Source organism: Protopterus annectens, chromosome 2.part1 (genome assembly GCF_019279795.1).
Source record: "Protopterus annectens isolate FY-2018-M chromosome 2.part1, PAN1.0, whole genome shotgun sequence".
Taxonomy (NCBI): Eukaryota; Metazoa; Chordata; order Ceratodontiformes; family Protopteridae; genus Protopterus; species Protopterus annectens.
In genome coordinates this window covers 666,467,383-666,490,325 of record NC_056729.1, presented here as the reverse complement: position 1 = coordinate 666,490,325, position 22,943 = coordinate 666,467,383, and the positions used below count along the sequence as shown (strand labels likewise).

The following is a 22,943-nucleotide window of genomic DNA, read 5'->3' as shown; positions in this document are numbered from 1 at the left end:
CTGTGATATAAATAGGACCTGCTGGAGGTGTATGTGTCCCAGAGACTGCCCTTTCTCTGGAACAGGCTCCCCATCCATGTGAAGCAGAGTTCCTCCCTAACCGAATTAATGTGTAACTTGGGTAATTGGATGAGGAACAGGAAATTAATTCCTAGTTTGGCACCTGCATCTCTAATTGACACAGGCAGCCTGTAAATGGTTCATCTCCCAGGCCCTTGCTTGTAAATGTTTCATCTTCCAAGCCCCTGCTTACACCTTCTAAGAGTGCCAGAACTTGTTAGAAATTTGAGATATATTGTTAGGCTTAAAAAGGCCCTTGTGTTCGTTAGCCTAGTAAACACCTATGAATCTATAAGTGATTATGGGGCCTCTTGGGATATAGAACTTGACTTTAAAAATGCATTTATTATTATATCCTGCTTAAAACTGGCTACTAAACCTTGCAGTCTGTCGACCAGTTTCATTTGGATTTGGGAGTGGTTAAACAGGAGCTGGCAGAAAGCTAGAGTGGCACAAAATTTGATGAGATGTCTGTGTGAAGTGACATCTCCCAGGGTTTGTGTTAAATGGATCCCATACATTCCTAGGTGTTTGTGGATGACATTAGCATCGGTAGATCAAGATATTCAGGAGAAATTAACTATATACTAAGTTAACAGTATAGACTCCCTAATTAGCTTATGATGATGATGTTGATACAGTTCACTTGGGTTACCTGGCTACAGCAGTCATTTATTATCTTTCATAGTATATGGTGGCATGGAAGAAGTTGCATGGAACTCTTGGCTTTGAACTTTGCAGTACGTTTCAGGAAGTGGCTGTACTGATCTCTGCTGCAGCTGACATGCTCATGTTCATTAAAAATAATTCCTGTCTAAAATACAGGTAGAGACCTTAACCTATAGAGCTTTTGCTGGTAATTATGTATGTAATGTTTTTACTGCAGGATATGAAGCCTGTTCAAGATGTCAGTCTGATATAAGGAAATGTAATGGTCAGACTTGCTGAATTTGCTTAAGGTCTGTGTCAAGGGTTGTATTTCTTCTTAGAAAAAAATGTTAAGATTTGTAGGTTTTATTATCTGACCAAATTTTATAATTGTTCTTTCTAGAAATGATGCAGCTTTGTATAATACGATGAAACTGTTTTCATACTGGTAACTTTATAGCCAAAGCTTTCATCATGCTGGAATGACACTCTGTATTTTCTAAGCAGGTTGTTTTAAAAGAGAAAAAAAAAAAACATTTTCTCCTCGTAATTTTGTGAACCGTTTCAAACTGATGTTTGGACAACTGCGCCAGGCAACTGGCAGTAAAATGGAAAAAAGCTACCTCACCCTTCCTTAGTACATCCACTGACGTCCCCCAAGGTTCCATTCTAGGCCCCCTACTATTTAACATATTTATAAATGATCTCTACCAAACCATTCCAAACTCCAGCCTCATTCAATATGGAGATGATTCTATTATCTGTTCCTCCCCTTCCATCAGAACTCTCAACAGTCTTGCACAAGCCTCTTTCTCTTCCAATGAACAGTGGATGCAAGACAACCATCTGGCCCTTAATGCAACTAAAACAAAACTTATGCTACTCAATGCCTCCAAAACCTCCTCCATAGATATACAATCCTTCATAATTACCAGCAAAAATAATACTCCCCTAGAAATAGTCTCTGATGCAAAATTACTAGGAATAACCATTGATGACCAATTAAAATTCGACAAGCATTTGCAAGTAAATATCAAAAAGATCCACAAAAAACTTGGCATGCTTTACTGCAACAGTCACTTTATCTCTCCCACCACCAGGATTACACTAGGCAATACATACTTTATCTCTTCCCTTTTATATGGAGCAACTATCCTCACCAACCTACAATCTTCCCTCGAATCAAAACTCTCATCCTGCTATAACAAAATATTCAAGTTTGCCGCAGGTCACACAGCCTCTTCCCACTACTGTAATTCCCTCCAACAATTAGGTTGGCCTGAGCTACCTAACTTATACCCATCTTATCCAAGCACATAAACTCATTCATAACCCATCTCTTTGCCACTCCCTAGCAAACACCTTTGAAATGCATAAAGCAGGTAAACTCCTGAGATCAAATAGTCAAAACCTTATTAAATTGCACAAACCGACATGTCCAGCTGTGAACTACCTCACGTCCTTCTCTCTAGCTCGCCTTTGGAACTCTCTCCCTTCTCCCAACCGCACCACTAGCAGTCTCTCCTTGTACAAAACCTCACTGCACTCACACCTTACTTCACAATGGAAATGTTCTTGCTCCCATCCTACTTAAACCTGACTACCCTTTCTTCCTACTTTTTCATACTCTTGTGCCTACCTCTGCCTCCTTCGTTTCTCCACCACTACGGATGCATATGACTTGCTTACTCTTTCGGCTTTTTCCCAGTTAGGGGTCGCCACAGTGGAACTCCAGTCCGCCCATGATTGGCAGTGGATTTTACAGTGCCGAGTTGCCAGCCCGACGACCAACCTTCAAAGAAGGCACGCCCATTCACGCTGGCACCTACCTGATTAACAACTAATAATTACCTTATGTACAAAAAAAAATCCATTGCAATTCTTGTAATTCAAATTTGTGTTGATTTGTTCTTTATCATCACTGTAATGTTCTTTAGAAATGTACACTAAAGATTTGTACTTTTGTGTACTATGTGTTTGTATTTCTCTGGAACTTTTCTTCCAGGACTGCATTGAAACCGGGCTCCTTGTCACCCAATGGACTATCCTGATAAACAAACTGCAAATATATAAATAAATGTAGAGAAATGGAGCTCTAACTGAAACCTAGTAAACTTAGGTTTGACTGGTTGATCCAGATGCTGAAGGCTTGAGGGAGAAGATCTTGCTGGCAGTTTGCCTATCCCATGGAAAAGTAACACGGACTTCAAACCAGTCAGTGGAAAATGGAGTTTAAACCCCCACAGACCTGAGATAGGCAGTTGTTCTCAAATTTTCTCTCTCTCTCTCTGTGTGTGTGTGTGTGTGTGTGTGTGTGTGTGTGTGTGTGTGTGTGTGTGCGCGCGAGAGAGAGTGTCTGTGTCTCTGTCAGTGTCTGTGTCTGGGGGGGGGGGCGATAACACACACACAAATGGCATTTGCATTATTGTATGTATGCAGATGTGTAAAACTGTTAACTGACTTGGGGATGATGATATAATTGCATATGAAGACCAAAAATATGAAAAAATCTGAACTACCTTAGGAGTGATGGACTACTTCATTTCGACTCCACCCTGCTGGTAATTTGGCTATAATCACCTGGTTAAGAAGAGTTAATGGGTCATAAGGGTAATAGGAAAGAGGTCTGATTTGCTAGTGTGGGGAGGGCAAAAACATGAAGGGAACATGTTGAACTGTTTGCAGTGGTAGTGGTTACTTGTTTGTGCTTAAGCTTTGTGGAATGGAAAAAAACATATAATGTAGGAGAACGTAGTTATGCTAATTGATTTAGTTGTATGTAGTACATGTCTAATTACTGCTACAGTAAAACTATGTTTTAATTGTTTGGAAATCGATAGTTTGCTAATTTCTATTTATTTTATTTCAGTTCTTCGGCAAATATGCATGCTGGGAAAATCTTGTATTTTCAGCCTCCAGTGCTAAATTTTGGGTCGCAGTAAGTATCACAAAACACTCATTTGGTGCTAAAATACAATCAGAAGCATGTCTTGTGACTTTAAAGACTGTCCTTGATGGGTCCTTAGTTTGTTCTCTCTTCACCAATCAGAATTTGACACTATTTCTGTAAATCCATTGTTTTGGGATACACAGTGGGGTATTTCTTACTAAGCTATACATGCATTGGTTTTCTAGCGCCTCCCATTTCTTTCTTGTTGTTCGTTTTTGACTTTTGATCTTTGCTGTCATCGGAAAGTCTTGCATGTGCATGCCTAAATGGTACCGCAAGAGTCCATGTGACCATTTACTTGCTAGCCAGAACTCCTACTACCATTGCCTTTACTGTCTTGAGGAAATGCTCAGTGCTGGAAACTGCCAAAAACATGCAAAAAATTCACTCTGGGTGTTAAAGACAGTGGAGGTTTGATTTATTGGCCTACTTTATGACGAGGAGACTGACAGAGGTAAGCAGCTGTTTTTTGCAGAAATCAGCAAGAGGCTGCTCTTCACAGCCTCAGGCATTAGAGTGTTTCCACAAGGACAGACATTTTGAGAACAGTTCAATGCATAAATCATTTAGATACAAGTTCAGTTTTCCAATGGCTAACTGGATTTTTCAGGAGGTGAGCTTAACTTTAACTATGCAAAGACTCAAGCTTGAGCTAGTTTTCAGAATCACTTAAAGATGAAGGGATTTGGAGAGATTTGCCTTCAGTGCTCACCCAAAGTATGAATCTTTTGTTTCCTGCACTGTTCTGCTCCCCAGGCAATCTGCTGGATACAATATCTATCCCAGAGTGTGGCCTCTTGAGTCATGCTGTCACAGATTGATGGTACTGAGGACAAAGAAGCATCTTCTCAAGACCAGACCACAGCCCTAAACAGGGTAGCAGCCAGCCACACTAAAATCCAACTGGTTACCCTTCACCAGGATTTTTGACTTGGTGGTTGTGAGCTTCATTTTTGAATGTAGAACATTTAAGAAATGTTTTGTGCTGGCCTCAGCTAGTGTACCTTTGAGTGGCAGCTCTCCTGAATCCCAGCACCAGTCTTTACTCACTTGTCCTTCTGAGGTTCCATGTACAGCATACACCTGTGGGCATTAGGGGTATGTTGTTCTGTCTCACAAGTTTCTACTAGGTATTAAGTTTCAGCTAGACAAAAAAGTACCAAGGCTTCAGTATGATGAAAAATTAATAAAAACATTTTTTTGCAGGGAGGCAAATCCTTTGCAGTCCTTCCAGTCCCTATGTGGTTGCTTTACCCTTACCCTTACACTTCCCTTACTTAAATGTACTAACTCTGTTTGCACACATGCAGAGAAAAAGACTGTGCAAATTGCATTATTGCTAATGCACTAATAAACACTACAGTGGTAATAACTTTTTTTATAATAAACACAAGTCAGTTGATGACTGATGAGTTGAAATCTTATCCACTTCAGACTTTTTGGCAAGTAGGATACTCTTTTATACTCCAGAGCCTTCAGGGACGCAGAGGATGTTCTTCATATTGATTATGTTGCCAGTAGCCTTAGCTATCTTGCCAAGGATATAACAGCTGGCTAGCTTCCAAGGCTCTAGGTCACCTTCCACTTGCCCAAACTGTCAAGCAGCTTGAGATGAGCTGACTAAAAGACAAGTTTTGGTGCGAAGCCCTTCAGTGCTTTACTGCTGCCGAAGAGTATACTGTTCTGAAGCTTTTGAGGATCAGTGGTCGACTTGTGCTTTCATTTTCAGTCCTTTTTGGAAGAACCTCCCATTTTCTTATATTTACTGATGTTTTATTACTTTAGTCTTCAGGAAAGTTATTTTAAAGCTATGAGTGTTGTGTTTTAATGGACTGCATCAAGACTGCAATGTACTTTTAAACAGAGCACTCATTTTTCTTCTGTCAGTTTGAAAGTAGTGCAAACTGATAACATATTGTCTGTGGAGAAATTGTTTAATTTTTCATTGTTGGCCTGTCATAGTGTTTGAAAGTGCTTTTTGCTGTGTTTTTCCTGTCAAAAACGTAACTTCTGTGGAGTAGTAGTTTACTGGCATTTGCTGCTTGTCTTCCCAGGGAAAGATGCAACATTTTGGTTTGACCATGGAACAGATTGTCACTCCCAAGGTCAGCCCTTTTTCAAGCTACAAAAAGAAAAATTTAAGCAGACAGTCTTTACCATTCAGCAGGTTAGCAATTTGCCTCAGCCACAAGTGCATGACTCTGCTTTGGCCATTTGTTGTACCTCAAACCACTAATCTTTTACCCCAAATCCCTCTGGTATAGCACCTACAGCCACTGTACACCGGGGATTAGCCACATCCTCTGCGACTGTTGGACTGTCTTCAGTGGGCAAAGTAGAGCCTCTCTTGTTGGTCCTTGGAGAGGGACCAGGGAACGTTTCCCTCAGAATGCTGGGGAAATAGTAGCTGACATAGTATCATGGTTGGCCCAATTTTTCCTCTCAAAGAAGCAGAAAGCCAAACATGTATCTACTCCTCAAATTTCTTTGTATAGGAGTAGTAGTTTGCTTGCACTGGCTCAGGGTTTAATTCAGGCTGTTGATCTTTCTTGTAGAGTAGTTTCTGGAAAAAAAAAAATAGGGTTGCCCTTTCCCTGAAGAGATTCAATATTCTGAATCTGAGCAGGAAGATGCAGGGTTCTGAATCTGAGCAGGAAGACGCAGGGACAGTTTCAGGGTTTTGTCCTCAGATTTCTGATTGACTCTGTGGAGAGCTCACTTTCTGATTTTTCCTATGGGGGTTTCTCTGTCTCCAAGACTATTGCTAAAATGTCCTAGTGTTTTCAGTGGGAGAACAGTGAAGTTTCTCAGTCCCTCAGAAACTACTACCAGTTGTTACAGAAGGATTTTCCACAACCTACACCCATTCCTACTGTCCTGTCTGCCTTAGAGGATGTGTCTTATTGACTGCAGTTTTCCTGATAGTCAGCCAGCTGTTCCTAAAAAGCTAGCATGTATGAAGTTCCTCAGTCTTTTAAATGTTTATACACTTTTCCCAAACCTGACCCAGCAGCTGTAGTCTTTGTTGACGCCATTGCTGCTAAGCACTTGGTTAATTCCAATCCTACTGTTTCTAATTAGATGAGAGCATTTATTGATAGGTGTAACAAAAGGCGATACTACCAGTCCAGCTGTCTGGAATTTTGTAAGTGGTTGTGTCTCATTTGCGAATATCATCATGATGCAGTTGCTTGTGTTACAACTGTATTAGAACTGTATGTCATACTGTGCAGACGTGTGAGCGAAAAGAGATATTTTGTAAAATACTGAGCAGAAATTTATGTACACCATTGTAACTGTTTAGAATTGTATTTATTTTAACGGGTCTATATCACTTTGACGAAATGGCAGAAGTTCAAATACCATATGTTCGAACTTCTAACCTCGAAGTGCAAAACCATCGAAGGCTTAGAACGGCAATTTTTTTTCCAAAGGGAAAAAAAATGCTGTTCCAAGAAACACACACACAACACAAGCACACCAAAAAAAACAGCAATACACACACACACACACACACATACACTTAAAATCATACATCTAACTCTACACTAAACTGTGCATACACTATCTGTCCACTTACCTTAACCCTAAGGTCCGTCACTATCACACACTCACCTGACCCGCTCCCTAACCCTAACGTCTGTCACTATCACACACCCACCTCACCCGTGCCCTAACCCTAACTCAACTACCCGCACCCTAACGTCCGCACAATCGCACACTTACCTGAACCTGACCCATAACTTTCCACCACAGTGCTGAAAATAGCGAAGTCGCAGAAACGGCCAACTGAATTCTTTCCCTGGGAAAGAATTCGATGTTCTGCGGCTTCGCGATAATCAGTTTTCGAACTTCACAGTTCGAACATATGGTGTTCGAACTGCTGAAGTTTCGACGAACTGATAGGAACCCTATTTTAACAATGGGGACTGAAACACAAGAAGTTAACTTCAGGAGAATAGCTGAAAACTTAAATTACTTTATAACTACGTAATAAGAGATGTTATCTTTCAGTTTCATTGCAACAGCAAACATAATGTCTAGAACTAGAATTTTTTGTAGTGTCTTTAAATGTGGAGGAATGTAAGTTATTTTAAGACTTCCACCATTTGCCAAAAGATCTAAGGTCTATGTGTTTTTGCAGGTAGTTGCTAAAATCAGTGGTTGTGAGCCTGGGAACTGATAGTCAGATGAAAAGAAGTGATGTCATGCTGCCAGCTGCCCCAGCAGTAATAGCTGAAATAGTAATTTAAGAACTCTCTGAGAGATAGATTATGCATTTTGTATTTTGCCTTTGACTTGACAACATCAGCTGGAAAACCCATGCACCACACCTGACTTGCCTTGATCTGGAAGTAAGTTAACTAGTGTACAGTAATTTCTGTTAGATTCAGACAGGAATATAGTGAAGTATAGCTTAGATGTTTTCTTTATTTATTTGAGACTGCCCTACAATGTTGTTTTACATATTTCCTGTGATTTTGAACTTTGATGTAACTGTGATTATTTATTGAGTATTTTCTTGTTCTTTTATTATTAAATATATTTAAACCTTTCATTTTGGCTAATCTGTGTAGAGACATATTTATGTTCTGAGTTCTTGCATATTTATTTGGTGACACTGTGTGGGCCACTCCTAATAGCCTTGCTTTTGGTCAAACTACCATTTGTATTGATAGTAGCATTACTCAGTAAGATTACGACACCCTTTGTTAAGGACTTTAAAGTAGGTAATAAAGAGTTGGTTGGTGGCAGTAATAATTACCTTACAGTCTGGGCAAAAGGGGGCATAGCTAGTAAACCTGTGCCAGCCTTTCCCAGGTGTGTGTGTGTGTGTGTGTGTGTGTGTGTGTGTGTGTGTGTGTGTGTGTGTGTGTGTGTGTGTGTGTGTGTGAATCAAATCTAAAAGTGTGTGTATGTCAGCTATTTGGGCAGGGACACGAAGTACTGGTTGGACAGAGAAGGTGCTGGAGGTCTTGGCTTAGCCACTCAGCTGAGATCTCAACCTATAGCTGTGCCAGTGAGGAGTCTTATCAGGGATCTGGAGAAAGAGGCAAAAACCAGCCCCAGACTGACTGTGTGTACTTGTAATCCTCCCAGTGTGCATGTCCCCCACTGTTGCCAGTGGTGAGGTTTGAGGCTTCTTGATTACTGGGCCAGTGGTGGGGTGTCGCAATAGGTATGTGAAAAAAGTGTATATTTCTGCAACTTTGATTTTCAGAATTTCACATTTTCAGGCTCATATGTCAGAGCTTGTTCTTACATATTGTGAATGTATGAGGAATGTTTTATTTACAGTTTCTTCTTGTGAAGGAAAAAAAACTACTTTAAATAAACTTAAGATCTGATGTTGTCAATCTTCATCTATTCTTGACTGATGAGTTACAGTTCAGATCCTCTGAACCGACCCAGTCGTTATATAGCTCGCTCCAGCCAAAAAACTCTTGGAACTAATAATATACCCACAATACCTCTCTGTACATTACCCCAGTTCTCGTTTGGCACTCTTATAGAAAAGATGCTTCAGCCGACTCTCTCTCACAGCTAAATACATTTTACAAGTTTTAATACAATTTCCTAACCTTTTTGTGTTTTTTAATCTACATAGTATTATCTGAACTTTGTCTACCCCTTTTTCTCCTTCATAAGAGTGTCAGTCTTCTTTAACCTGTACCCTTTGGTACTTCTTGCCTACCATAGTTGGTAGTTTCCCCTCTCTTCTCTTTTCCTTACCGTTGGGTAATCTCTCCTACAGTCATTGATAGGATTCTTGTCTATTTTTTGTGAATGAGTGATTGTGTGTTTCGCATATTCGGAATTGACCTCCCAGCTAGCTACCCTGGAGTCTATCTCTAATTCATCCATGAGGCTAATTGCATATGCAGCCGAAGGGGTGACTAGGTCAGCAGGTTCAGTTCGATGACCTACTTGGGATGCACCTGTGTGAGTTTGCGGAGCCTTTCAAGTCTTCCTTTGTCAATGCTCCCTGTAATGGATCTTCCTTGTTCAGCCTTAGAGTTAAAGAAACTCTATCCAGGTGTGAGAAACATGGACTCACCCTGTCTGCAGTGGGCATATGTTTTTCTGCTCCCCAACAAGCCTTTTCCAGGAATCAGAGGAATGGGAAGATGTGGTTCAAAAAGTCCAAGAGGCCTCAGGACACACATGGTGTGGACTCCCCTCAGGGTAGAGGGGGAAGTTCTAATGGAAGACGCCGTCTTAGAGGGAGAGGTGGCCCGCAGAACCAGGGTTCCAGAGAGTCTTTCTCTGGCCAAACACCATCAGCACTCCTGAAAGGAGACCCAACTGCTTGCCTCTGGACACAGTCAGGGGAAGATTTTCTTTACACTCAACAGCCTGGCGACAACTAACCACAGATGCCTGGGTGCTAAGAATTATTTCCAGATGTTACTTTATCCCCGTCATTCTTTATCCAAGAACATGAACAAGACTCCCCAATATTCCACCCAGTCAGGGGGACTAAGCAGCCTTATTAGAAATACAAAAGCTTCTAGAAAAATTAAGTCATCCAAGAGGTCCCACCAGACCAAATAGGATCTGGATTTTACTCAAGATTCTTTTTAGTGCCAAAAGAGCAGGGGACAGGAGACCAATTCTGGATCTCAGTATTGTAAACAAACTTGTTCAACAGTCCAAATTCCGTATAGTCATGGTTCAGTCAGTACTTCCCTTTCTAGAGGAAAACGATTGGATGTGCTCTGTAGACCTGGAAGAAGCGTATTACCACATAAAAATGGACAAACGCTCAAGAAGGTTTCTCTGCTTCTGGCTAGGAGCCAGTCATTATCAGATCAGGGTGCTTCCCTTTGGTCTCACCACAGCCCCCCCAGGGTGTTCACCAAATGTATGGCATGGTAACAGCTCACTTAAGACTGCACGGATTCCGTATGTTTCCATATCTAGACTGGCTCATCACAGCTTCCACCAGACATCTACTGTTCCAGGTGATGGAATTCACCCTACAGTTGTTCCTGCAGCTAGGCATCACGGTCAACTTTACAGAGTCTCAACTGACCCCCTCTCTGGATATGGAATTTATCGGAGCTCATCTCAATACTCTTGTCTTGGGTGGCCTCTCTTCCTCCCCACAGGCTACAGAAAATAAGATCTCAAGTTCATTCTCTCCTGTGCTCAAAGTACCAGTCCTGCTAATGCTTCTAGCATTAGGGTCCATGGCAGTGGCAATCATTCTGTTCCCATTAGTGAGATTTCACATGAGATTACTGCAGTGGCTTTTTACGAATTAATGGTTTATTCTAACCCAACCAGTGAACCACCTCCAACTCATCACAAGTGGCTGCAAAAAGGTCCTATCCCGGTGGATGGAATCCAAAACAATTCTTTTGGGCCACCCCTTTGTCCCTTCTCAACCCAAAGCCATAGTGACCACGGATGGGGTGAGGGGATATCTGGGACAGTCCAAGGCCCTCTGTCTTGGATAGAGGCCAACCTGCATATCAGTGTTCTGGAACTGAGGTCAGTGCTACTAGCGTTGCAAGCATTTCACTCTGCTGTACCTGAAAGAATGATTGCGATTCAATCAGCCAATATGTCCGTAGTCTGGTACATCAGCAAGCAAGGGGGAACCAAATCCTGTCCCCTGTGTTGAGAAGCCCTCCACGTGTTGCAGTGGGCAGTTGCCTCAAACCGCTGTCTGATAGCAAAGCACATCCTGGGAGTTAAAACGTGATAATGGACAAATTAAGCAGATGCGTTCTAATGCCTCACAAGTGATCTCTCCTTCCCAAGATAGTGAAGAAGGTCTTTCATCTCTGGGGCCAGCCTTGCTGCAGTCTTTTTGCTTCAACCCAAAACAAGTGCATGAGCTATTAATCACCCCTCAGGGGGAGTCCCCAAGAGATGGTCTTCTCCTTGATTGGCCCCCCATGTCTCATGTGTGCTTTAACTCCCTTTCCCTCTGATCCCTCTTTTCCTCAAGAAAACAGCCAGGTTGAGAAGCAAAGTAATCCTCATTGCACTCTTCTGGCCTTGACAAATTTGGTTTCTCTTCCTATGGGCCTCATTTAGTTCATCGTACATGGATTCTGGACCCATTTCCAGACCTTCTATCTCATCCTCAGGGACTGGTGTATCCCAATCTTCAAAGTCTTAAGCTAACTGCTTAGTTCCTCCAATTCCGTTAGTCACCAGGCATAATGATGTTCCATCCTCAGTATGTAAAATTTTGCTGGCATCCCATAAACCATCCTCCAGGAATCTGTACATCAGTAAATGGAAGAGATTTTCAATCTGGGCTTGTGACAATGGCCTCAACCCCTTTTCAGCCCCAGTGGAAAAAGTTTTAGAATTTTTGGCCATTCTGTTTGGCAGGGGAGCTTCAGCTTCTGTGGTTAAGGTAATTCTAGCAGCCATCTCTAACTTTCATAAAGGTTTCGGAGATCTACCTTTAATTTCCCACAGACTTTGTAAGGTCTACCTCAAGGGAACTATCCATTTAAAGCCCCCATTTAAAGATCCTGTACTACCATGGGACCTGACTATTGTTTTGCAGTCACTGGTAGTTCCCCCCTTTGAACCAGTAGCTACTTGTGACTTGAAGCTCCTCTCTTGGAAAACGCCTTTACTTATAGATATTACCTGTGCAAAACGAGTTTCAGAATTGCAAGCTTTATGTTTAAAACCCCCTTATTTAATTTTCTTTTAAGGATAGAGTTACACTCGGAACAAAGCCACCCCTTCTTCCGAAGGTGGTCTCAGAGCCAAGCATTAATCAGGCTATAGACTTACCTATTTTCTTTCCAAATTTTTGTAATAAAGGCGAATATTGCTTACACATGTTAGATGTTCACAGACAATTATGTTTCTATCTCAACAGAACTAAAGAATGTAGGAGATCAGAACAATTGTTTGTCTCCTCTGGTGCATGCAACCTTAGAGAAAATCTGTCTCCAAGGATACCTTGTTAAAATGGTTAAGAGATTGTATTTCTTTCATTTATAACAAAAAGAATCTAATGCTTCCACAGTTAACGGTTAAGGCGCATTCCACTAGATCTATGGCTACCTCAGCTGTCTTTCATTCTAAAGTTTCCATAAGTGAAATATGCACAGCAGCACCATGGGCTGCTCTGCATACCTTTATTACTCATTACAAATTGGATCTGGTCTCCAGGTGAAGAGCAGCCTTTGGTTCTCAGGAATATCCTTCCATAGGGCCACCCATGATCAAAAGTAGCTGGGAACTCTGTGTCATCAGTCAAGCGTAGATGAAGATTGACAACATCAGATAAAGAAGTTATGTCTTACCATAATGTTCCATCTATGTTGTCGATCTTCATCTATTCTTAGCATCCCACCCTCATTCCCCCTCCTGTGGATTCCTGGTGGAGCGATCTGTTGTCCTGGGTCTTCTGTTAGGACATTCCTTAGACATGGCTTCCTCATTTGAAATTAGTTTCCTTCCATTGTTCTATAATACTCCAAACTCGATCTGAGGTAATGTAGAGAGTGGCATTGTGGGTAGACTATTAGCTCATGAGTTTTTGGGGTTGGTGAGCTATATAATGGCCGGATCGGTTCCAAGGATCGGAACCGTAACCCAGCAGTCAAGAATAGATGAAGACCAATAACACAGATGGAATGTTATGGTAAGACATAACTTCTTTTTTCTTTTTCATTTGCCCAACTCACTACTCATTGTTTGCGGTGTGCATATGATTCTCTTGAGACTTCTTCCAGGGCTGTGGCCCATGGTACTGTATTAAGGAGGTTTGTTTGCTGCTTTCTCAGAACCTCACAAACAGTTTTAAAAATGACATTTTAAATTCTTCCTTAGGTAACTGATTTAGTGTTTGACCCCTGTGCTGCAGAGGTAATCAGAAAGTATGATGAAAGGGTCAAGCAGTCCCAGGGAATCTCTCTAAGATTTTACAGCCTTCCTTTTTCAAATTGTCCAAGGTATTTTCTTACTCTTCATCCAATATCAGCAAAAAGCAGAACAGACAGTTTCAACATAATTCAGGTAAACAGACCTTTAAGAAGTGGTGGCAAAGTGGTTCTAAAAAGAAGTCTCAAACTTCTCAAAACCAAGGACATTCAAAGTCTGAATGACTATTCAAGTGACCTTGTGACCCCCTCCCACCCTGGCCCTTATTCTCTTCCATAAAGTCTGAATCTTCATTTTTGTCATTGACAACTGTTAGTTTCAGACAAATGGGTACTGAAAATCATTCAACAGGGTTACAGATGGCAGTGGAAGGAAATTCCTCTTTTCGGGGGGGGGGGGTCATTCCTCATCCTGCAGAGCAGATTCTTTTGTTTCCTCCTGTTATCATATGCTGTTCTAAGGAGTGATAGAATAATTTCCTCCTTTTTATTCAAGGATGTTCTTAGTGCTAAAAGAAAGGAAATGCTTGGAGACCGGTTCTGGGTCTTTATTTAATAAACCTGTTTGAGATACTGCCCAAACTCAGAATGTCACTTCACAGCCTATTATCTCTTGTTCCTCTTTCAAGTTTCTTTGTAACGCTAGACTTAAAAAAATATGCTTATCACATCCCTATTCATCCAGACTTCAGGTGTCTCTTAAGGTTGAGTGTGACTGTATCACATTGTCAGTTCTCTAGCTTACTGTTTGGAGTATAACTGGACCAAGAGTGTTCACAATGTGTCTGGCTCCCAGTTATTGTTCATTGCAGACTACAGGGTACCCACTTTTTCCATATTTAGATGACTGACTTACCTTTGCAGAGTCTTTTTCAAAATGTCCAGAGTCTCTCTCTTGGGTGACAGATCTCTTACATAAGCTGGGATTCCAAGAGAACATTCAAAAATCTTTCTTGACTCCCTAACTCAGGATTGTGTTCCTGGGTTGTCAATTAGACATCTCAGTTCAAATAGCTTTTCTTCTACAGGAAAAAAATATTTATCCAGATCTATTTCTAAGGTTTTCCATTAAAACTTCTGTCATTTCAAGGGCATATATCAGAATTTCGGTTCTCCTTGCATGTGTGATTCTCATGATACACCTGGCAAAACTCCACATGAGAAAGATAAAGTGGTATCTAAAATCTCCTTGGTTCCAGCATCAACACCCTTTATTTTTTCAGATCACAGTACTGAGGTTTGTCAGAAGAGAAGTGTTTTGTTGGAGATAACACATGTCCTGAAAATCCATGTCTCCCCTTCTCCATCTTTGCTCCAAAGCAGTCACTACAGACACTTTGGATTTTGCTTAGGGAGCAAGCACATAAATATCAAGGAGATGTTTGCCATGATCAAGGCACCATCTTTTGTCCTCAGGACTTCTTCAATTGGTTAACAAACAATACTCTAGTCATGTGGTACATCAACAAGTAAGGGGGAACCATGTTGTACCCCCTTTGCAAACTAGCTATTTAGCTTGGGATATAGCTTTACAGCACATTCTCACTCTATAGACATCCTACATTCTGTCAGAGCAAAATTGTTTGGTAGACAAGCTGAGCAGCACCAGGCCAGACTCTCATGAATGGAAACTAGATCAGGGGGGTCTTCCAAGATTTGATCGATCTGTGGGGAGCTCCTCATGTAGACCTGTTTGCCTCCTCTCTGAACAACGAACTGTCCAAATTCTGTTCCAGAACTCCACACAAGAAGGCCTGGAAGACAGATACTTTTTTTTGGACATGAATGATGTTCTTCATGTTTCACTGTTGGAGTCATCACACTTGGGTTATCTGCCTGCAGGTAGCCCTCAGTCAGCCCGAATACCAGAGACTTAGTATTTTTGCGTCGGATGCTGTCTCTCCAGGACTGACGTCAAGTTGTCAGGGGTATAAAAACAGGCAGCTGACGCCATTACATCAATCTTTCTTGCCGAGGAGCCCGAAGCAGAAGCAGTTCACAAGTGCCAGTTGGCCGCTACCTGATTTTTTGTTTGCTAATTGAATCATCCTGAAGTCTTCTAAAGCTAAGTACCCATTGGGGATCCTTTTTTCTTGCTCTAACCGATGTCAGAAAAAGTTGATGATTGTCTTGCCTGTGGAAAGCAAATACCACACCGAGACTTTCATTCTTACTGCATCACCTGTCTAGGCCCAGACCATGACGTACCTCGCTGTCAGTTTTGTGCCTTGTTCAACGCCTGAACCATTCATCGTCAGGCCCTTATTGTCGCTAAATACTTTCGTTTTCGATCTCCGTATTCCGAAATGGCTTCGGTAAGCCATCTGACTACCAATATTCTGAAAAAACGTAAGGATAAAGACAGAGACAGACCGCACAGGTTCAAAGCTGCCAACGACACTTCCGTTAAGCTAGTCGCCAGTTCGCCGGTAATAAGTGAGGTGCTTTCGCAGCCCCTGATGCACACTTCAGTGGATTTGCAGGCCTCTACCGAGACCCGTTCGGAGTCCGGTATGCTGTGAGACTCTTCTTTGACTATGGAACCGGCGTTTGTCTCTACCTTGGATGGCTCCAGAGTCGCTGAGCAGGCACCGGCTTCTGAGGAAGTTCTTCGTACTACCGATGTTCGACACAAACCAACTACTTCAGTTCTGTCTAAAACTACCAAATTTCTAAGGCCAAGAGTACATGCTACGCCTAGAAAACCACCGACCAAAGTGCATGCACCTGCTCCCTTGCCACAAAATAAAATGCTTAGAATGGCAGAAAACCTTATTATGCTGATTAGGGGAAGTCAGCCTTCCCCTGCTAAGAAAAAGGGACCAGTCCCCAGCTGCTTTAACAGACCAAGAGTCCGATGACTCTGAGGTTTCTGATTATGAAGACATGCTCTTATATGCTTATGAGGATTCTGATGCAGAGGAATCCATTCCCTTTGCCTCTCCTCCAGAGGATTTCTCTTTTCGTGAAACCTTACATACTTTGTGAGCATTTCCACTGGGAATGCCAAGACTATCCTCAGTCCAAAAAGAGACTCAGAGAATTTCTAGACTTGCCACAACACAGGCCTTTAGCAATACCACCAGTCCTGGAAGTTGTTGATGATGTCTTTATGGAATCCAGTCTTACTCCTGATGCCCCTAGAGGAAACAAGACAGGTACTACAGAGTAACTGACTCTCACAAATTTCTTTTCAAAATTCCTACTGCTGACCCAGAGATAATTTCCTAGGGGCCTAAAGGTATCAAGGCAACTACAGCTAAGAATCCCACCCCTTCGGACAGGGATTCCAGAGCTTTGGACAGATGGGGTAAGAAAGTATATATGTCTGCAACTCTTGCCATTAGGGCTTTGAATTGTCAGTTTCACATGCTGAAGTAGCAACAACATATTATGGAACTTGTTACACAAAGAAAATAGCTATCGTTACAGACTGTGCAGAAAATAAAGAATTACAAGAGCTTATGTATTCTGCAAGCCAAGTCAGCAAGCATACATTGCAATGTGGCTTTGACGCCCTAGAAGCATCTTGCAGGGCAGCAGTCACTGGATGTTCTTCGTGTTTCACTGTTGCAGTCAGTACATTTGGGTTATCTGCTTGCAGTAGCCCTCAGTCGGCCTGATTAATAAAGTCTTGGGTCCTGCATCGGTTGCTGTCCCTTCTTCCATGACGTCAGGTCGTCAGGAGTGTAAAACATGCAGCCGACGCCATTACATCAGTCTTTCTTGCCGTGCAGTGACCGAAGCAGAAGCCGTTCGCAAGTGCCGGTCGTCCGACTCATGAAATTTTTGTTTTCGAGTTTCAGAACCAAAGTCTTCAACTACAGCTAAGTACCCCATTGGGGAAGCTTTTTCTTGCTCCTTACCGATGTCAGTAAAAGTTAATAATTGCATTACTTGTGGAAGGCAAATACCTCTCAGATTTTCATTCGTTCTGTATTCCTTGCCTAGGCCCTGACCACAACGTGCCTTGCTGTCGGTTTTGTGCATTATTTCAATAGTGCACTATCCGTCGTTGGTATATTTTCACTTCTAAATATTTCGGTTCTCTGTTTAATTGTCCGGAAATGTCTGTTAGCCTTCCGACTACTGGAATTCTGAAACAATGCAAAGATAAAGACAGAGACAGGCCCAGGTCCAAAGCTGCCTACGATGCTTCTCCTAAGCCAGTCGGCAGTTCGCTGGTACTCAGTGAGGCGCTTTTGCAGCCCCTGATACCCGCTACTTCTGACTCGCAGGCCTCTACTGAGACCCATTCGGAGTCCAGTATGCCGCGAGATGCTTCAACTGTGGAACCTGCAGATGTCTCTACCTTGGATGGATCCAAAGCCGCTGTGGAGGCACCGGCTTCTGAGGGTGTATTCAGGCCTACGGAATTGCATATTAAACAGACTCCTCCTTCTTCATTTAGGCCAAAATCTCGAACCATGACTAGGAAACTGACACCCAGGCCGCATGCTCAGGCCTCTATGCCTAAAAATCAAATTATAAGAATAGCTGAAGATCTTATAACTCTAATCAGGGGAAGCCAGCCTCCCCCTTCTAAGAGACCTAGGACTGAAGTTATTTATGAATCTTCTGAACAGGATTCTGATTTTTCTGATTCTTCTGACGATCTGGATTTGCCCATATCTACTTATGAGGATTCTGATGTAGAGGACTCTATTCCCTCTGCTTCCCCTGCAGAGGATTTTTCTTTTGGTGAAACCTTACATACTCTACAGGAGCATTTCCACTGGGAAAGCCAGGATTTTTCTGATTCAGAAAAGAGGCTTAGGGATTTCTTACTCCTGCCTCAGCATAGGCCTTTAACTATTCCTCCTGTACTAGACATTGTTGATGATGCTTTCTCAGAATCTAGTTTGGCCCCTGATTCCTTGCCTCCTGCTCCCAGAAAACCTGACAGATATTACAGGGTTCCTGATCCTCACAGGTTCCAGTCTAAAAATACTATTGCGGGATCCAGAGACTATTTCACAGGGACCCAAAGGCATTAAGGCTTCTACTACTAAAAATTCTACCCCCTCAGATAGAGACTCCAGGATGCTGAATAGATGGGGTAAGAAGGTTTACACTTCTGCAACCTTGGCCATTAGGGCTTTAAACTGCTAGTTTCATATATTTAAAGTATCAACAACATGCTATTGGATTGCTTAAACAGAAAATGATGTTAATTCCTGACTGCGCTGAAAATAAAGAATTACAGGATTTAATGCATTCTGCTGAACAGGTTGGAAAACATACTCGGCAATGTGGATCTGATTCATTAGAGGCCTCTCTTGCTGGGCTGCTGTTACTGGGCCTGTGCTCAGAAGGCATGCTTGGCTTAAGGAGCAATCTTTGCCTGATCATGTTAAAGCTAAATTGTTGGATGCTCCCTTAAATCAGGATCGCCTGTTTGGCAACAAGGCTGAGGAAGTTCTTAAAAAGATGTTAGATAAAGCTAAATCTATGCAGACTGTTAAGGATTTCTTAGAAGTTCAGCCTCCTTGATTTAGTAGGCACTGGCCCTCTAAAAATTGGTCCTTTCCAGCCCCCTCCAGGTCTTCTCAAGCCAAACCCAGACACAGCAGAAACCTCAGGTTTCAGTCCCAAGGGACGCACAAGACTAGGCAGTGGGGAGTTTCTGCACTCAAACCTGGGAGCAGCAAGACTCCCCCTATGGAAAACCGTCTCAATGACTTGCCTATAAGACTTCTAAGCACTTCCCAACTGAATGCTTCTTTAGGCGGAAAGATTGGTCTGCAGGCCAAAAACTGGGAACTCATTACCCATGACAAATGGGTTCTAAATATAGTGTCCCAAGGATACAGATTTTATTTCCACACGTTACCATCACCAAGTAGGTGGCCAGATCTTCCCCCAAATCAGTGGACAGAGGCCCAAAATCAGGTACTCTCTCTCTTAAACATGGGGGCTATTCAGTTGGTACCAGAAGAGGAAAAGGGACAAGGTTTCTATTCGAGACTTTTCCTGGTACCCAGAAAAGGCAATACATGGCATCCTGTCCTGGACCTTTCTATTCTAAACACCTTTCTGGTGATTCCAAAATTCAAAATGTTGATTCTTCACCAGCTGCTTCCTATGCTAGTTAAGGATCCATGGTTGGCAACACTGGTCTTAAAAGAAGCATACCTGCACATCCCTATCAGGGAGTCTTGCAGAAGATGCATATGCTTCAAAGCAGGCTACATGCACTATCAGTTCTCTGCACTGCCCTTTGGCTTATCTACTGCGCCCAGGGTATTCACAAAGTGCCTAGCTCCAGTCATTGCATTTTGCAGGCAAAGAAATATTCAAATATACCCATACCTGGACGATTGTCTAATTCAGGCAGAAAGCAAGGACGGTCTCTTCAATCATCTGGCCTTTGTTCAAAGGGTACAGACTTGTCTGGGGTTCACCTTAAACGAAAAGAAATCCCACTTGGTACCATGTCAACAAATTATATTCCTGGGAGCTAACTTGAATACAACTTCCGAGATGGCTTTCCTCACGCCAGAGTAACGGATACATTTGTCAACTTACTTCAAACAAGTGGCCACAAAAACCCAGCTATCTGCAAGGGAAATACTGCAAGCCTTGGTGTTCATGGCCTCATGCATTCTTCTAATTCCATATGCAAGGCTGCATATGAGGAAACTGCAATGGTATCTCAAAAGCCTATGGTGTCAACATTCACAGTGTCTAATTCCTATTATACCTTGCCTATGCCTAGAGTTCCTTTGGTGGGCAGAGGCCTGCCACTGAAACAAGGGACTACCATTCACACTACCCCCCGCCTCCCAAACCTTAACAACAGAGGCATCAGACTATGCATGGGGGGCTCACCTGGCAGGGAAGTGCATTCAGGGCAAATGGAATGCAAGTCAAATGCACCTACACATAAATCAAAAGGAAATGTTAGCTGTACAGAATGCTCTTGACAGCCTTCAAGGACTACATTCTTCCAGGACAACTAATGGTAAAGACGGACAACACTATGGTCATATGGTACATAAGCAAGCAGGGGGGTACACACTCTTTCCCCCTCTGCAGACTAGCCATGGCATTGTGGAACACAGCCTTGAGCTACCAAGTGAATCTACAAGCTCAATTCCTGCCAGGAAAACTAAATACACTTGCAGATAGACTAAGCGGAAACCTCATGGACCCACACGAGTGGAAACTGGAACCAAGGATTTTCAACATGTTGACAAGCAAATGGGAGAGCCCAGATATAGACCTGTTTGCCTCCCCCCAAAACCATCAATAGGACAAATTTTGCACAAGGATTCCCCACAAACTAGCTTGGAAAGTGGATGCTCTATCCTTCAGCTGGAAAAAACAATCAGTCCTATGCCTTCCCCCTGTGCCTCTGCTCTCCAAAGTACTACTAAAAATCAAACAGGACAAGCCAAGGACAATTTTAATTGCAACAGACTGGCCATGCCAACACTGGTCCCCCCTCCTGCGCAGTGTGTCACGCTTGGCCCCATGGCACCTGCTTCAGACTCCTTCCCTGTTGTCTCAGCAGGAGAACCAGATTCTGTACCCTCAGCTGCAAACCCTGAACCTAGCAGCCTGGCTAATTACCTATTCTCTCCTTTACCACCCCTCAGTAAATCAGTGATGGATATCATTTTAGAGGCTAGGAGGCCTAGTACTAGAAAATCTTATGTTGCAAAATGGAAAAGATTTTGTACCTGGAACCAGTCTCAAGGGATGAGCGCAGCAGTGATGTTCTTCATTTCACATTGCTGCAGTCCTTACTTATGGGTAGTCCGCTGTCCTCGGTCGGCCCGAATACCAAAGTATTAGGCTGACGTCGGTCATGGCGCCTAGATCTGACATCAGAGCGTCAGGGTATAAAGGCGCATGACCGACGTCATATCCTCAGTCTTTTTTGCCGCATGGTCCGATGCAGAAGCAGCGTTGCAAGTGCCGTTCGGCGTTCTGAAATTTTCGCTGGAGTTTCAGACCGATACCAAGTTGGGCTAAGTACCCGTTGGGAATATTTTTGTTTTTCTTGCCTCCGTTACTTACGGATGTCAGAAAAAGTGAATTATTTTTTTTCTTGTGGGAAATGGATACCCCATAGGGATTTCCACTCGCTTTGTTTTCCTTTTTTGGGACCGGAGCACTAGCGTCGGGTGTCGGTTTTGTGCTAGGTTTAATAAGCACTATAAAGCGGAGGTTAGATTGCTAGGTTAGTCTTTGGCAAGAGGTGTAATTATAATATGCCGTTGGATGTTCCGACGCCTGCTTCTACTAAGAAGCGCAAAGACAAATCTTTAAAGCCTAGGCAGGATGATTCGTCCGTTACGTATGCCGGATCTTTAGAAGCTACAGCTGAACAGGTGGATCCGGCTGAAGTTTCTGTTGAGTCCCAGGGGGAAACTTTGATTTTACAGGATGTGGCCTCTCAGGAGGCAGGTCAGGCTGAAGGGGCCTCTCAGGTTACTATTCTCCCTTCTATGCCTAAGGTGGTTAGGCCTTCTGCTACTGTTTCTAAGGCTCCTTCTAAGGGCAGGTCTGTCTTGCCTTCCTCTGGTGTCAGTTCTGGTTCTTCAGGGTCTGTGCCTAAAAGCACATGCTTAAAATGGCAGAGGATTTGATTACTTTAATTAGAGGTTCTATGCCCTCCTGATAAGAGGCCCAGGATGGAGCCAGAGTTGGAAAGTTTGGAGCAGGCCTCAGATGATTCAGAGTCTTCTGCTGAAGACATTCAAGATTTCCCTCCTTATTCTGATTCTGATGCAGAGGATTCCACTCCTTCTGCTTCTCCTCCAGAGGATTTTTCATTTTCAGAAACTCTGCATTCCATGAGGGAGCATTTTAAGTGGGAGAGACAGGATTACTCTGATTCACGGAAGAGACTTAGGGAGTTCTTGTTTTTACCACAGCATAGACCCTTAGCTATACCTCCGGTTTTGGATGTTGTTTCAGATGTTTTCTCGGTAGCTTCCCTTAATCCAGATTCTGTGCCTCCTGCCCCAGTTAAACTGGACAGGTATTACAGGGTGCCTGAGGCTCATAAATATCTGTATAAGAGTCCTAGGGCGGACCCAGAAACTATTAGTCAGGGGCCTAAGGGTGTTAGAGCCTCTGTTGTTAAGAATCCAGTTCCTCTGGATAAGGAAGCTAGAGCTTTGGATAGATGGGGTAAGAAGGTGTATACCTCTTCTACTTTAGCAATGAGAGCTTTGAACTGCCAGTTTCATATGTTGAAGTATCAGAATTTCCTCCTTTCTCAGCTAAGATCTAAAGTGGATGCTTTGGCAGAGGGCATAGAGTGTAAAGAATTGCAGGATTTAGTGCATGTTTCTGAACAGGTGGGTAAGCACTCTTTGCAATGTGGTTTTGATGCTTTACAGGCTTCTTCTAGGGTGGCTGCCACTGGTTCAGTTATTCGGAGGCACGCCTGGCTTAAGGATCAG

General features: G+C 42.8%; 1 protein-coding gene across 1 annotated transcript in view; it reads left to right on the top strand.

The window, feature by feature from the left end:
* TMEM131L (transmembrane 131 like) overlaps positions 1-22,943 on the top strand; it is a gene marked incomplete in the record, with an annotated part of 1,995,267 nt that overhangs the window by 190,243 nt on the left and 1,782,081 nt on the right. The window contains 1 exon segment of the mRNA XM_044062407.1: positions 3,578-3,646. Within this exon segment, the coding sequence (XP_043918342.1) occupies positions 3,578-3,646 (69 nt within the window).